At 51.2% G+C, this 12,611-nt stretch overlaps 6 protein-coding genes across 6 annotated transcripts; 4 read left to right on the top strand and 2 right to left on the bottom strand.

Moving 5' to 3' along the window:
- Positions 1-260: 260 nt before the first annotated feature.
- On the bottom strand, positions 261-2,463 carry LOC117581194 (lipoamide acyltransferase component of branched-chain alpha-keto acid dehydrogenase complex, mitochondrial). Its single transcript, XM_034268156.1, has 4 exons — positions 2,309-2,463; positions 1,422-2,102; positions 958-1,356; positions 261-895 (listed from the first exon to the last, which is right to left on the bottom strand). Exons 1-4 carry the CDS (start codon positions 2,378-2,380, stop codon positions 662-664), a joined length of 1,386 nt encoding a protein of 461 aa, XP_034124047.1. The 5' UTR covers positions 2,381-2,463; the 3' UTR covers positions 261-661.
- A 267-nt stretch (positions 2,464-2,730) lies between these two features.
- Positions 2,731-3,515, top strand: LOC117580746 (translation machinery-associated protein 16 homolog). The gene is made up of 3 exons (XM_034267432.1): positions 2,731-2,805; positions 2,864-3,236; positions 3,304-3,515. The coding sequence occupies exons 1-3, from the start codon at positions 2,803-2,805 to the stop codon at positions 3,480-3,482; spliced, it is 555 nt and encodes a 184-aa protein (XP_034123323.1). The 5' UTR covers positions 2,731-2,802; the 3' UTR covers positions 3,483-3,515.
- Positions 3,516-3,922: 407 nt separating this feature from the next.
- Positions 3,923-6,642, top strand: LOC117581618 (vacuolar protein sorting-associated protein 26). The gene is made up of 2 exons (XM_034268980.1): positions 3,923-4,410; positions 4,607-6,642. The coding sequence occupies exons 1-2, from the start codon at positions 4,267-4,269 to the stop codon at positions 5,999-6,001; spliced, it is 1,539 nt and encodes a 512-aa protein (XP_034124871.1). The 5' UTR covers positions 3,923-4,266; the 3' UTR covers positions 6,002-6,642.
- Positions 6,643-7,122: 480 nt separating this feature from the next.
- Positions 7,123-7,632, bottom strand: LOC117581628 (ribosomal protein 63, mitochondrial). The gene is made up of 2 exons (XM_034268996.1): positions 7,401-7,632; positions 7,123-7,326 (listed from the first exon to the last, which is right to left on the bottom strand). The coding sequence occupies exons 1-2, from the start codon at positions 7,569-7,571 to the stop codon at positions 7,177-7,179; spliced, it is 321 nt and encodes a 106-aa protein (XP_034124887.1). The 5' UTR covers positions 7,572-7,632; the 3' UTR covers positions 7,123-7,176.
- A 224-nt stretch (positions 7,633-7,856) lies between these two features.
- LOC117581621 (required for meiotic nuclear division protein 1 homolog) lies at positions 7,857-9,329 on the top strand. The gene has a single exon (XM_034268984.1). The coding sequence runs from the start codon at positions 7,960-7,962 to the stop codon at positions 9,238-9,240; it is 1,281 nt and encodes a 426-aa protein (XP_034124875.1). The 5' UTR covers positions 7,857-7,959; the 3' UTR covers positions 9,241-9,329.
- A 701-nt stretch (positions 9,330-10,030) lies between these two features.
- Positions 10,031-12,472, top strand: LOC117581614 (anaphase-promoting complex subunit 7). Its single transcript, XM_034268977.1, has 5 exons — positions 10,031-10,300; positions 10,389-10,893; positions 10,947-11,608; positions 11,677-11,957; positions 12,016-12,472. The coding sequence occupies exons 1-5, from the start codon at positions 10,229-10,231 to the stop codon at positions 12,326-12,328; spliced, it is 1,833 nt and encodes a 610-aa protein (XP_034124868.1). The 5' UTR covers positions 10,031-10,228; the 3' UTR covers positions 12,329-12,472.
- Positions 12,473-12,611: the final 139 nt, after the last annotated feature.

Raw genomic sequence — 12,611 nt, 5'->3', positions numbered from 1 at the left:
AGGGCCGACTGCAAAATCGTCGATGCACTATCGATAGTATCGATAGGACGTCAAATCACAGCCAAATAATAATTTGTAAAATTGTTTGCAGAAAAATTTAATATAATATGAAAAATGCAAATAACATGCCGACGAAATAATTATAATGCGGAATTTATGGAGTATCGAAATGCATTACGGTATACAGATCCCCTGCAGTACTGCAACGACCATCGCTGATTAATCGTTACAGCTTAAATATATATTTTTTGATTTGCAAAAACGCTGTAAACCCGATAGGATATTTATTGGAACAGGGCTTTAAAATAATTGCACACACTACAGTTGGACTGTAAATGGAAGCTGACAGCTTAAAACACTAAGATTGGCTATGGGGCTTAAGAGCGGGCAACAATTGAAGAGAATACTCATGATCCGGGGCTTGACCGTGTGCCAGCCAGGAGCTTAAAGCTATCGAGGAGCCGCTCAGAGCAGCTGCCTCCTATAAATGCACATTTGGGGGGGGGAGAGCGGCGGCACACGGTTGCCCAGGCATGGCACCTCTAACGATTAACAGAATTATATGCGTATGTTTCTAGATAAATGCAACAAAAACAGCCTTATCCGTTGGTCAGACCATAGTCTGGTCGAAGGGAGCGGTGGCCCCTGCCGGCGAGCGGATTTAATGCAGCAGGAATAGGGCCGGCTGCTCCAGGTACTGTTTCCAGACGTTCGAGAACGAGGCCATGGTGACGCCATCGATGACACGATGATCGGCCGACCAGCTGACGCTCATGATGTGCGCCTTGACCACCTCGTCCTTGTCGTTGAAGCGAGGCACAGCCTTGGTGCGGCCCATGGCACCGATGGCCACCTGTGGTGCCATAATGCAGGGATGTGTATAGGTTCCGCCAATCTGCAAAGAATAAACAGGAATCAACATTTTAACCAGAGCTACCCCCACCGCCTCCTACTCACAACGCCAATGTTGGACAGGGAGAATGTGCCGTCGGCAAAGTCCGAGGGGGTCAGCGAGCCAGTGCGTCCCCGCTCCACCAGCGCATTGAGGTCCTTGGCTATCTCAATGATGTTCTTCGATTGGCAATTCTTAATGTTCGGCACCACCAGGCCCTGGGGCGTGTCGATGGCCACGCTTATGTTGTGGGCTCCCTTGTAGACCAGAGACTCGCTGGCCAGATCCAGGGAGCTGTTAACAATCGGATACTTGGCCAGAGCAATGCTCGCCGCCTTTATGCAAAACGGCATGAACGTCAGCTTGGGCACACCGCTCTCCTTGGCCACCGCCTGCAGCTGGGCGCGGAACTGCACCAGGTTGGACATGTCGATCTCATCGCTGTACGCAAAGTGCGGAATTTTCTAAGGTAAACAGGGGGGAAAATATCAGTCTCTGTCTTTGCGATTTGAATGGCTTCTCCACTCACCAGGGACTCGGTCATTGCCTTGAGCATGGCCTTGCGGACACCCTTTAGCACCTCTACACGATCAGCAGGAACGGGGACGACGGCTGTCGTAGCAGCAGTCTGAGACTGCAGCTTGGCGGCAATCGTGGGATGAGGGATATTTGTGCCGGGTGGCACCTGCCCCAGATACTCCAGTATGTCGCCCTTGAGGACGCGTCCGTTCTTGCCCGTGGGCGGCACATCGGCAAGGTTTAGCTGATGTTCCTTGGCCAGGCGACGAACGGCGGGAGTGGCTGGGGTGATTACTCGACCACCACCAGTGTTGGAGTCAGCCGCTGCTGCCAATGGCTTGGCAGTCTCCGCTTCGCTGGAGGAACCATCGGAGGAAGAAGAGCTGGAGTCGGCGCTATCCTCGTCACCCTCCTCGTCGAGCACATCAAAGTCCAGCAGGGGCTTGCCCACCAACGCTATCTCATCGATGCTGTGGTGGATTTTGGTGATTTTGCCATCGTAGCGACTGGTGATGGTCACCGATGCTTTGTCCGACTGCACCTCGCACAGATTGTCAAACTGCTCCACGGTGTCGCCCACCTTGACGAACCACTCCTTGACCGTCACCTCGCGTATACCCTCGCCGATGTCACTCAGATTGAAGGAAACCTTCTTGTCCAGGCTGGAGGTCACACTCAGGCAGCGCTTCAGCTGTAAAGAGAAACAAAAACATCGCTTAGAAGAGAGCAGCATGCATTTTGACATCTTAAAACGGCACTTGTATTGCTGTCTCGCCCGCACCACTGGGCGTGCATGTGCGGAGTTGATTACATAACACTGCTTGTCTCTGTGTGCATGGGCTGGAGGGAAAATAGCGGACGGCAGCAACAAGTGGAAATCTGATTGGATGAACTCACTGTGTGGTGGCGGGAAAGACAGTGCTTGAGCAGCCAGCTGGAAGCCCCATTTCGGAGCAGGTGTGTTGCCATTTAGCTGGGATGGGGAGCAAGTAACGGGTCCTAGCTGATCGTGTAGAATGTGTGTGTTGTTTTGGGGACAACACAGACAGCAGATGGTTCTAGATCTAGATAGAGCTGACACTATCGATAGTATTGGTAGCTGCCAGTTTTGCACAACAGATGATCGATCGAGGATGGACAAATAACTGCCATTTAGAATGTGCACACATATAACCATAGTCTACAGTCTCTTTTGAGCCACTTAAAATTATATTGTTTTACTGCAACTTGATGAAAATCCGTTGCATTCAACTTACATTTCAAATTTAAATTTGAAGCGGTAAACATTCTTCACCCACCACCAGCAGCTGATCGATTGTACATGTGTCTTCCTTTCAGCACTTATCAACACTTAGACCAGAACAACGTGAACAGTTTATTTTTGCAGAAAAATGGCAAGTTTCCAATGAATAACTCTTAGAAAATCATAATATTTAGATTCCCTTTGCACAGACGAACCTACGCAAGGAGCTGGATAAATGCAAACACCCGAACAGCCGCAAGACCAAGGCCCTGGGTAAGAAGGCGCGCCGTCAGAACAACAAACATAAAGTGCGCTTGGGTCATGCCATCAAAAGCAACATCATGGGCGAAAAGCTGACCTGGTTCCTGGGCCAAATCGCAGAGGACCGTACCACTCCGCTCACTCCCCAGGAGTTCGAGGACCTGATTGCCCTCTACATGCAACGCTTTGACGAGGAACTTGCCCAGATTAACCTGAAGCAGTCAATTGGAAAGCATCGCGCCAACCAACATGCTGCCCGCAAGGACGTCATTACAATTACACTTGAAAAGGAGCGCAACGAGTACAAAAGCGGCGGCATGGGCAAGTATCTAATCTTTGAATGGTAGTAAGCACAAATTTTAACTAGTTTTTGTCTCCATGTGAGCAGAGCTGGTGAACCTGTGCGATCCACTGAAATTGAAAATGCTACGAGATTGGGATGGCAGTGCCCTGAGTGTTCAGCATTTAAAGTTGGATCTTGTCTCGTATAACATGCTAGAACGCTTGAAGAAGCCGGAAGAAAAGCTTACCAGCACCAAGGCGGATGAACAGATGGAGACGGCATAGTAAACTAGTTAATAAAGTAAATAAAAGAAAAAACCAAAAAATGTGGCGTAAATTGTGTTTTGGTCTTTTAGAATACTGCTTGCCAGTGTTTCAGAGCGATTGGCAACTCGCCAAAGGACCAGAAAAGCGCCAAGTTCAAGTTAAACTCAACGAAGCAATTATTTATTCTTACGAATTTCATGATATACTCACCAAACGCTGCAACATCAATATAAGAAAGTCATGAAAACCAGCCAATCTTGTGGAAAATTGAATGATGAATTGGCTAAATTTATAGTTTTAGCGCAGAGAATCCTAACTAGCACTAATTTTAAATAGATCATAGGCGAGGAAACTTATTTAAGATTCACGGTATATTTACGGTTCATTTTTAAATTGAGTTCGTATATATTGCGGTATATTTCAGAGGGTCTGACGGTAAGCTGTATCGATAATTCCGCGGTCACACTGCACACACACCACACCACACACACTGACACACACTACACCAAAAAAGAAAAACAGGCGAAAAACGCCCAGTAAATTCGTGTCGGCAGAAAAATTGTGCGGCCAGCAGAAGTGTTTGTAGAGTGGAGTCCAGCTCCAAACGCAAAACGCAAACGCAACCTGAAAGCGGAAAGCAGAAAGCACAGCCAGCCACTGCACTGCAACCGGACGGAGAGGACGGACGGAGCGACACAGCGACATTCCAGCCAACAAGAATAAGAAGCAGCAGGAGTAGAAGAATAAGAAGAAGAAGAAGCAGCAGCAGCGGAGGAGGGAGGCCAATTTACGTTGATCAATTATGAATTTCCTGGGCTTTGGCCAGTCCGCCGAGATAGAGATTGTCTTCGATGGCGCCGAGCACAAGACGGCCGAGGTCAAGGGTGAGGATGGCAAAGTGGAGAAAATGCTGCTCTTCTACGATGGCGAAACAGTGTCCGGCAAGGTGAGAATTGCACAGAGAAACAGTCGCTTGTGGAGGGAGGGGGGGATGCATTGCCTTGCCTTTATCGGCATCGCTGATTCAGCACTCAGCAACTCGAACTCAAGCTCGAACTCAATTCATTCATCTTTGGCTTTATCTGCCTTTCTGTTTCTGTTTCTGTATCGTTTTCCGCTCTCTTTGAATGACGCTGCTGTAGGTAAATGTGACGCTGAAGAAGCCGGGCAGCAAGCTGGAGCATCAGGGCATCAAGATTGAGTTTATTGGACAGATCGAGCTGTTCTACGACCGGGGCACCCATCACGAGTTCAAGTGCCTGGCCAAGGCACTGGCGCGTCCCGGGGATCTCATCCAGAACAACAGCTACCCGTTCGACTTCCCGAACGTGGAGAAGCAGTTCGAGGTGTACGCCGGCTCGAATGTGAGGCTGAGGTACTTTCTGCGCGCCACGATCGTGCGTCGGATCAGTGACATAACGCGCGAGGTGGACATTGCCGTGCACACGCTGTGCAGCTACCCGGAGATGAACAATCCCATCAAGATGGAGGTGGGCATCGAGGACTGTCTGCACATCGAGTTCGAGTACAACAAGAGCAAGTACCATCTGCGGGACACGATCATTGGCAAGATCTACTTCCTGCTGGTGCGCATCAAGATCAAGCACATGGAGATAGCGATCATCAAGCGGGAGTCCACCGGCACCGGGCCGAACATGTTCAACGAGAGCGAGACGATCGCCAAGTACGAGATCATGGACGGGGCGCCGGTCAAGGGCGAGAGCATACCCATTCGGGTCTTTCTCGCCGGCTACAACCTGACGCCCACGATGCGCGACATCAACAAGAAGTTCTCCGTCAAGTATTTCCTCAACCTGGTGCTGATGGACACCGAGGATCGGCGCTACTTCAAGCAGCAGGAGATCACGCTGTGGCGCAAGGCGGACATTCCCCGCTACCACGTCGCCCAGCATCAGCAGCAGCAACACCAGCAGCATCAGCACGTGCCGCTGCATGCGCCACCCCATCTGGTGAGTGGTCCGGCGGCACCCACAGTCGCCCCATCCCTCATCAACGCCAGCACGGCCACGGACAGCAGCGAGGGTGCGGCCACAGCTGGGTCTGCCATTGGCGCTGGCGTGGGCGTGGGCGATGGCGTGGCCAGCACCGAATCGAAAATGGGACTCTTCACCAGGGAGAGCCCCAACCAGGAGTTTAGCCAGCAGCAGCTCGACTCTCCACTGCCCAACTCGCCGCCGTTGACGCCCCCGAACGAGAGTCCGGTCGAGCGAGAGATCCGCGTAGTGGAGCCAACATCAACGCCGACGCCCACTCCAGCAGCGGCAGCGGCTGAATCGGATCCAATTTCAGTTGCACCCGAACGGGGGATGGGCGATGGCGCCGCAGCGGCCACCGCAAGTGCCTCGCCGATTGCCATGTTGTCCAGCTCGCCGCCGCCGCTGCCCGTGCAGCTTACAGCAACGCAGGATGCAGTCCCGGAACTGGATTTAGACGTGGCCACTGATCAAAATGTTGGGGCTACGTCCCCGGCGGCAGCTGCGAAAAAGGTCAGCGCTACGCCACTGGCTGCCGATTGAGATAAAAGCGTGGATCCGGATCGGATCGGGCTGGGAGTGGGAGTGGGCGGCTTGTAGTGGAATGGCGGAGAAGGAAGAGGCAGAACTATTTACGTAGCAGCAACAGCAGGAGCGGCAGCGGCAGCCAGCGAAAATCTATTTTTTTAAAGTTAATTTAAAAATTGTTACAAAATGTTTTATCGAGGTTACACACACACACCAAAAGAAACAACAAAATAATCAAACGAAGAGCAAAGCATAGGAAGAGGAAAGGAATGGAAGCCCAGGAAGGACACCAGAAATGAATGAAGGAAACCTCGTGGCAAGCAGGCAACAAACAGCCTTTAAATCTCAATCGAGGTGTTGGAGAGATCAATTCTATTGGTATTATTGCTAGATGAACGATGAATGTTGGAGAGAGAGAGAGAGAGAGAGATCAGCGCTTGTTAACATACCTAAAACATCCCCACAAAAACCCATAACCGAACCCCACTCTGATCATTCCCCGCCACCCCCACACACACCTCACGGTTTGCAGGCGTTTTGGTGATTTTTCGATTTATCAATTTGAGACAAATTGTTGAAAGTGCTTTCTAAAAGTGAGAATAGATCTATCTACCCCCTGAAATTGTGCATTAAAGTAATCAAAGAAACAAACAAAAGACAATTGCAAAATAAATTCTGAGAGTCGCGCATGAGGATACGGGCAGGATACTGCTGAGGGAATCTAATCTTACATGCCTTGCATATGTACATAAACCGAGTTCATATACATAAAATATACATTATATACAATACATTGAAATGCAATTATCGAATAAAAATGAAACACTCTGAACACAAGAACGACAGAGGCAGAGGCATAGACGTGCTATCAGCTGCAGTAGATGAACCCCTAGGGGGACAATTAAGCTAGGTTTCACATCCTGTTCCTTTATCTAAATGTCTGCCTTAAACATACATCCTGTGATCCATCGTTTGCACGCCACAAGAGAATTTCAAAATATAAATTTCCTTATGAAAATGCTATGGAAACTTTTCTAATAACAGAGAGTAACATGGCAGCAGGGGCAGCGACAGAGATGCCTCCATCCCACGCTCCACTTGGCCCCTTACATAATTCCCATAAAAAATAATCTATATTTACTTTAGAATTAATTTAATGCATCTTGGGTTGGAACAAGTTGATTTAAGTGCTAGTCCCAGTTCTCCTTGACTTTCAGGTGGTTCAGGCGCTCCTCGATGGTCACATGAGGCTTCATTTTGCGCATTGTCTGCTCATCCGTCCACTTGGCCACCAGTTTCTCGCGTTTCTGCAGCTCCTTGGCATGGCCAGACGATTGCTCCTGCACAGAGATTTGGGTAGCGTGAGATTTTGTCTGGGTAGGGACAGCTAGAGGCTGTGGTTGGTTACACTTACCAGCGTCAGGTAGGGATGCCGCAGCAGGAACATGATGTGCTCCTGTCGATCATATTCCCGGGTCAGCGTTTCCATGGCCCGCTTGCTGACCGGCTTGACCAGACGCCGCTTGCCGCGGAATATATGTCCCGGCACAGTTTTCTTAAAAAAGTTTATCAGTGTCAGATGCATTTTGCTGCGAGTTTTTCACTTTATTTTTGGGTACAATTCTGCAGCACGTTAACTGATGTTGCGTGAAACAGCTGATGGGTCTATCGGTATATCGATAGCTTATGTTTTCAAAGAAAATTGCACGAAAAGTGATTAAATACAAACAACAGACGATTCATTTTTAACATAATTCGTAGTTCCTTTCGCTTTGCTTCATCTGTATATTTAATGTGATTAAATTATCAAAAACTAACAATTGCCAACCATCTGAAAGTACGTTTACACTGAACGCTGAACCGGCACCGATAAACATAACAAGTGGTAATCGGGCAATTGCCGGCTGGTTGGGGTATTACCAAACCATTTCAACGATTTCAGCAGCAGCCCATTTAACTAAAGTCAAGCAACAATGAACTTTGCGCGCCTGCGTTTCGAAAAGCTGATCCTAAGAAGCCTGCGCCAGCCGCGCCAGCACTTGCAGACGCAATCGCAAGTCCGGCGATGGATGAACACAATCACAAGACCGCCAGCAGCAGTTACAGAGGAAACAGAAGCTGCCACAAAGAAGGCGACACAGACCGCGACGCCAACCTCGGGTCCAGCGCCCAGTGTGAAGCCAATGCCTTTGGTGGAGGAGCGACTGGAGTCGATACTGTCGCCGATTAGGACGCGCATCATGCGCAAGAAGCGGCTGGCCACCGACGAGCTGTCCGCTTTGGGATTCCTCAACACACGCGGCTACACCACAGCCGAAGAGTACAATCTGGAGGCGTTGCAGACTGCCCTCAAGGAGCAGAATCTGTACGAGACGAAGCGCTTCTTCTCCACGGACAACCTGGATGTGGAGCAGAACGTGCTCTTCGTGGCGGCCAAGTACCCGACGGGCCAGCAGCCGCGCGAGATATTCTTCTTTCGCGAGGGATCCGTTGTGTTCTGGAACTGCAGCGACATCGAGATGAACAACGTGCTGAACTTCCTGCGCTCCTTCGAGCGGGAGTCGTACGTGAGTGCCCTGGTGCACGGTGAGAGCGAGGTGATGCCCTACACCTACATACCGTCGGCGGCGGTCGATGTGGAGGGCGACCTGGTGGCGGAGAGCAGCGACTTCAACGCCACAGCGCGCGCCTTCTTCCAGAAGGGCAAGTTCTTCGTGACGGGCGACAGGGACAGCTTTCTGTACAAGTACACATTCTCCAATGCGATGGCCCAGTCGATCAAGCTGGGCATGTGGGAGGCGACGCTGGACCGCTACATCGACTCGATTGAGCACCTGACGGAGGATCTGAAGCGGGGCCGACGGCTGCGCATCTCCCGCGCGGCCATGCTGCGGAAGACGGGCGAGCTGTTCGCCCTGCGCCACGTGATCAACCTGTCGTCGGATCTGCTGGACGCGCCCGACTTCTACTGGGACAGGGAGGAGCTGGAGGGACTCTATCTGCAGGTGTGCTCCTACTTTAGCATTTCGCGGCGCACCAAAGTGATGAACGAGAAGATCAGCCACTGCGTGGAGCTGGCCGAACTGGTCTCCCACAACCTCAACGACGCCCACCACATCCGCCTCGAGTGGATGATCATTATCCTGATTATGGTCGAGGTGGGATTCGAAATTTTGCATTTCATAAGCGACAAAGGAGAGAAGCAGCAGTCCCTTGAAGTGGTGCCACTCTCCAGCCAGTTAGTACCTAAGTAGTGTCTATGCTGATTGACTCGTTTGTTTTTATACATTACAATTACTTGTATTTTCGCCAAACAAAAAAAATATAAAAATGTTAAATTAAATTAACCGTCCCTTTCCTTTCTATCGATAGGTAGCGATGTCCTTTGCCAACACTGCCTCATTTTTCCAAAAATTTCATAAGAAGTCGGAAAAAGTATTAAAAGTATTTATTTTCAAAATAGAATTTCAAAGTACTTGGCGGGAATGGAATGGAGTCAGAGAGCTAGAAGAGCTGGCATGTGTGTCTGTGCTAGCCCAATAAAAATGCAGGTGTGAAAACCCCGCTACTTATGTATCTACAGTGGAAAGTTGAACGCCCGCGCCTTCAAACAACGCACATACACACAGGGCAGCAGAGAAACACCAACACCAACTATCTCTGCTCAGAACATGAACAACCTGTAATAGAAAATTACTTTGAAAGATTTATCAACTCCCTCAGGGATTCGAAGAATGCGCCTATGCGCAGCAGTGCCCAGAACATTGCCTTGAAGATTTTAAGATTTACTTCCTATTACATTCCATTCCCGCCATGTACTTTGAAATTCTATATCGAAAATATATACTTTAAATACCTTTTCCGACTTTTTCGAAAAATAAGGCAGTGTTGAGCAGCGCCAGCAGCGACAGTTTAAGATTTGGTTCTGTTCATTATTCAGTAGTTCTTTACGACAGTCGAAAATATGAAAATACAACAAACCTCTGCTCATGTTGACTCTTAATAAATGAATTTATCCACTTTTCGCGTTCTATTTAGTTTTCCAATTGTTAATTTATTAAACCGAGCTAAGAGTTTGCATAAATCGAAACGTAAGCTAGCAGTTCCAAGAACCAGTCCTTTGAACAGTGGCGAACCAGCTGAGCCACCTCTGAGTTTTGGCGGCATTTGTGCGCAGCAAGGAAAAGCAAAAGGAAAGGCAGAGACCCTGAGACCCTGAGACCCTGAGACACGCGAGAGACCATGGAAAACGCACTCTTTGCCAATGTGCAAAAGCTGTACGATCACAGGCTCTACGAGTCCGTCATCCCAGCAGTAAGCAGCGCATCCTGGAAAATCCATTCCACAATCCAATTTCAGAATTTTCTTGCGAATAACTCCCTCACCCCCCTCCCCCACGCAGGCCAGCCTGTTGAGCACTTTGCTGCAGAACGATAGAGATGTGGCCACGCTGGAGATGGAGTACCAGGTGATGCTCTACCTGGCCAACGCACACTACAAGGAGCGAAACTTCCGCTTGGCCCACCAGCAGCTGGAGTCCGTGCTGCACACACGCCGCACCATGCTGCGCTTCAAGAGCGCCTGCCTGACGGCCATCGAGATGATGAACAGCCAGTTCACAGACGCGGAACTCCGCTACCAGCTGGCCGTCTGCTACAAGGAGGTGGGCGAGCCGACCAAGGCCATCAGCACGCTGCAGGCGCTGCCAGCAAAGACCCGCACGCCGCGCATCAACCTGCTGCTGGCCCGCCTGCACCATCACGCCTCGCCCGGCAGCAAGGGCAAGGCCGACGCTGCGCTGTCCTACAAGGAGGTGCTCCGCGAGTGCCCCATGTCCCTGAAGTCCATCGAGGCGCTGCTCGAGCTGGGCGTCGATGGCATCGAAGTCAACTCTCTGGTCATGAACGGTGAGTGTGTGCCGCCTGCAGTGCAAAGAACCCTTCCTTATGGCATGTTGCAGCCGCTCCTGCGCCGCGCAACATCGAGTGGCTGAGCACTTGGATCAAGGGTCTGGCCTTGCTGTACGGCTGCAAGCACCTGGAGGCATCCAGGGCCTTCCAGCGGCTGAACGACAACACCAAGCTGCGCCGCAACGAGCATCTGCTGGTGGAGATCGGGCGCTGCCTCTACTACTACGGCAACCATCTGCAGGCGGAGCAGTACCTCAGCTCGGCGGTCATGGCCTACCCCAACAACATGGAGGCCATCAGCCTGCTGTCCGTTGTGTACGAGCTGAACGAGCAGAGCGCCGACGAGCAGGAGAAGCTCTTCACGCGCGTGACTGCCGATCGGGAGTTCAGCCCCGCCCACTGGTTCGTGCACGGCCAGAAGATGTACAGCGACGCCAAGTACCAGCGCGGACTGGCCTTTGTTGAGCGCTGCCTCGACATGGACCCGCGCCACATCGAGGGCCACTTGCTGCGCGGCAATCTGCTCATCGCGCTCAAGCGGTACGGCGAGGCCATCGTGGCGTTCCGCAACGTGCAGGGCCTGGCCTCGTATCGCTTCGAGGTCTACAAGGGCCTCTTCCACTGCTATGTGGCCCAGAAGCGCTTCAAGGAGGCCCAGACCATGTGCGTCTGGGCCATACGCAGCTTCCGCACATCACCGCGCAGCTACACGGTGAGTGTCGCAGGGTGGGGAATCCTCATTGTGTGTGGGCTTTCATTTCACTTCATTCCATTGCACAGATGTTCGGTCGAACGCTCTTCCACTCCACCAATCCGGTGGCCAAAAGGAGTGCCAAAAAGTTTGTGGAGCGATCGCTGAAGATCGACTCCAGCTACACGCCGGCGGTGGCCCTGATGGCCGAGATCTGCCAGTACGAGGGGGCCACCAAGGCGGCCATCAGGCTGCTGGAGAAGCAGGTGATCAATTACCCAAATCAGAATCTCTACACCCTGCTGGGCGACATATTGCGCATCGAGAAGCAGCCGTTCAAGGCCCTCGACTACTATTATCGAGCTCTCAGGTGAGCGAGGCACACGGCAGAGCCAGCCCAAAGGGTCTCTAATCCATTTTCGTTGCAGCGTGGACTCGAAATGCGTGCGGGCCATCAATGGGATAAACTCTCTGAAGTTGGGTGGCTCCGTGGGCGGAGAAGGCAGCAAGGATGCCGCAGCCACAGCGCCGGACACGGAGCCAGGCAGAGCAGATGGCTTGGCCACGCCCACTCCGACGCCCACGCCCAGCGAGACCGCCAACCAGGAGTGGCAGATCGTGCACAGCAACGAGCCACTGGAGATGTCCTCCGAGTCGGGGGCGAGTGATAGCAATGGCGATGAGGCGGTCAACATTTCGGAGCCCTTCTGGCAGGATGTGGAGATGCTCAGCCAGGAGTAGTCCCCCACAACCACTCATCACACAACTAGTTAAGCGTTTTTTAAATGTCTGAATGTTAGTCCTTTTATTGGGAGCTTTAGTTGTAAGATTTTAGAAATTGTTTAATTGGAATCCACACACACACACACACACACACACACAGAAGTTGATGAAGTGTTTTGAATGTTGCGGGCCTCCTAGTGCGGGGCTGCCAACTCTAACCAGGGCTGGAACTAGTTCTGGCAGCGAACGAACGCATGCGCCCATCAGCTGTGAGCTAAAAAGATGATTCAAATATTGCGGG

The sequence above is a fragment of the Drosophila guanche genome, unplaced genomic scaffold (assembly GCF_900245975.1).
Source record: "Drosophila guanche unplaced genomic scaffold, DGUA_6, whole genome shotgun sequence".
In the NCBI taxonomy this organism is placed as follows: domain Eukaryota; kingdom Metazoa; phylum Arthropoda; class Insecta; order Diptera; family Drosophilidae; genus Drosophila; species Drosophila guanche.
This window is presented reverse-complemented; position numbering and strand designations above follow the sequence as displayed.

Excerpts from the sequence above, each read along its gene's own strand:
- LOC117581194 (XM_034268156.1), bottom strand. The coding sequence starts at position 2,380 with ATGGCAACACACCTGCTCCGAAATGGGGCTTCCAGCTGGCTGCTCAAG. Across the intron at positions 2,103-2,308 it reads GTCTTTCCCGCCACCACACA|CTGAAGCGCTGCCTGAGTGT; the intron begins GTGAGTTCATCC and ends TTCTCTTTACAG. Across the intron at positions 1,357-1,421 it reads AGGCAATGACCGAGTCCCTG|AAAATTCCGCACTTTGCGTA; the intron begins GTGAGTGGAGAA and ends TGTTTACCTTAG.
- LOC117580746 (XM_034267432.1), top strand. Across the intron at positions 3,237-3,303 it reads GTACAAAAGCGGCGGCATGG|AGCTGGTGAACCTGTGCGAT; the intron begins GCAAGTATCTAA and ends CCATGTGAGCAG.
- LOC117581618 (XM_034268980.1), top strand. The coding sequence starts at position 4,267 with ATGAATTTCCTGGGCTTTGGCCAGTCCGCCGAGATAGAGATTGTCTTC. Across the intron at positions 4,411-4,606 it reads GCGAAACAGTGTCCGGCAAG|GTAAATGTGACGCTGAAGAA; the intron begins GTGAGAATTGCA and ends ACGCTGCTGTAG.
- LOC117581628 (XM_034268996.1), bottom strand. The coding sequence starts at position 7,571 with ATGCATCTGACACTGATAAACTTTTTTAAGAAAACTGTGCCGGGACAT. Across the intron at positions 7,327-7,400 it reads GGCATCCCTACCTGACGCTG|GAGCAATCGTCTGGCCATGC; the intron begins GTAAGTGTAACC and ends ATCTCTGTGCAG.
- LOC117581621 (XM_034268984.1), top strand. The coding sequence starts at position 7,960 with ATGAACTTTGCGCGCCTGCGTTTCGAAAAGCTGATCCTAAGAAGCCTG.
- LOC117581614 (XM_034268977.1), top strand. The coding sequence starts at position 10,229 with ATGGAAAACGCACTCTTTGCCAATGTGCAAAAGCTGTACGATCACAGG. Across the intron at positions 10,894-10,946 it reads CAACTCTCTGGTCATGAACG|CCGCTCCTGCGCCGCGCAAC; the intron begins GTGAGTGTGTGC and ends GGCATGTTGCAG. Across the intron at positions 11,609-11,676 it reads CATCACCGCGCAGCTACACG|ATGTTCGGTCGAACGCTCTT; the intron begins GTGAGTGTCGCA and ends TCCATTGCACAG.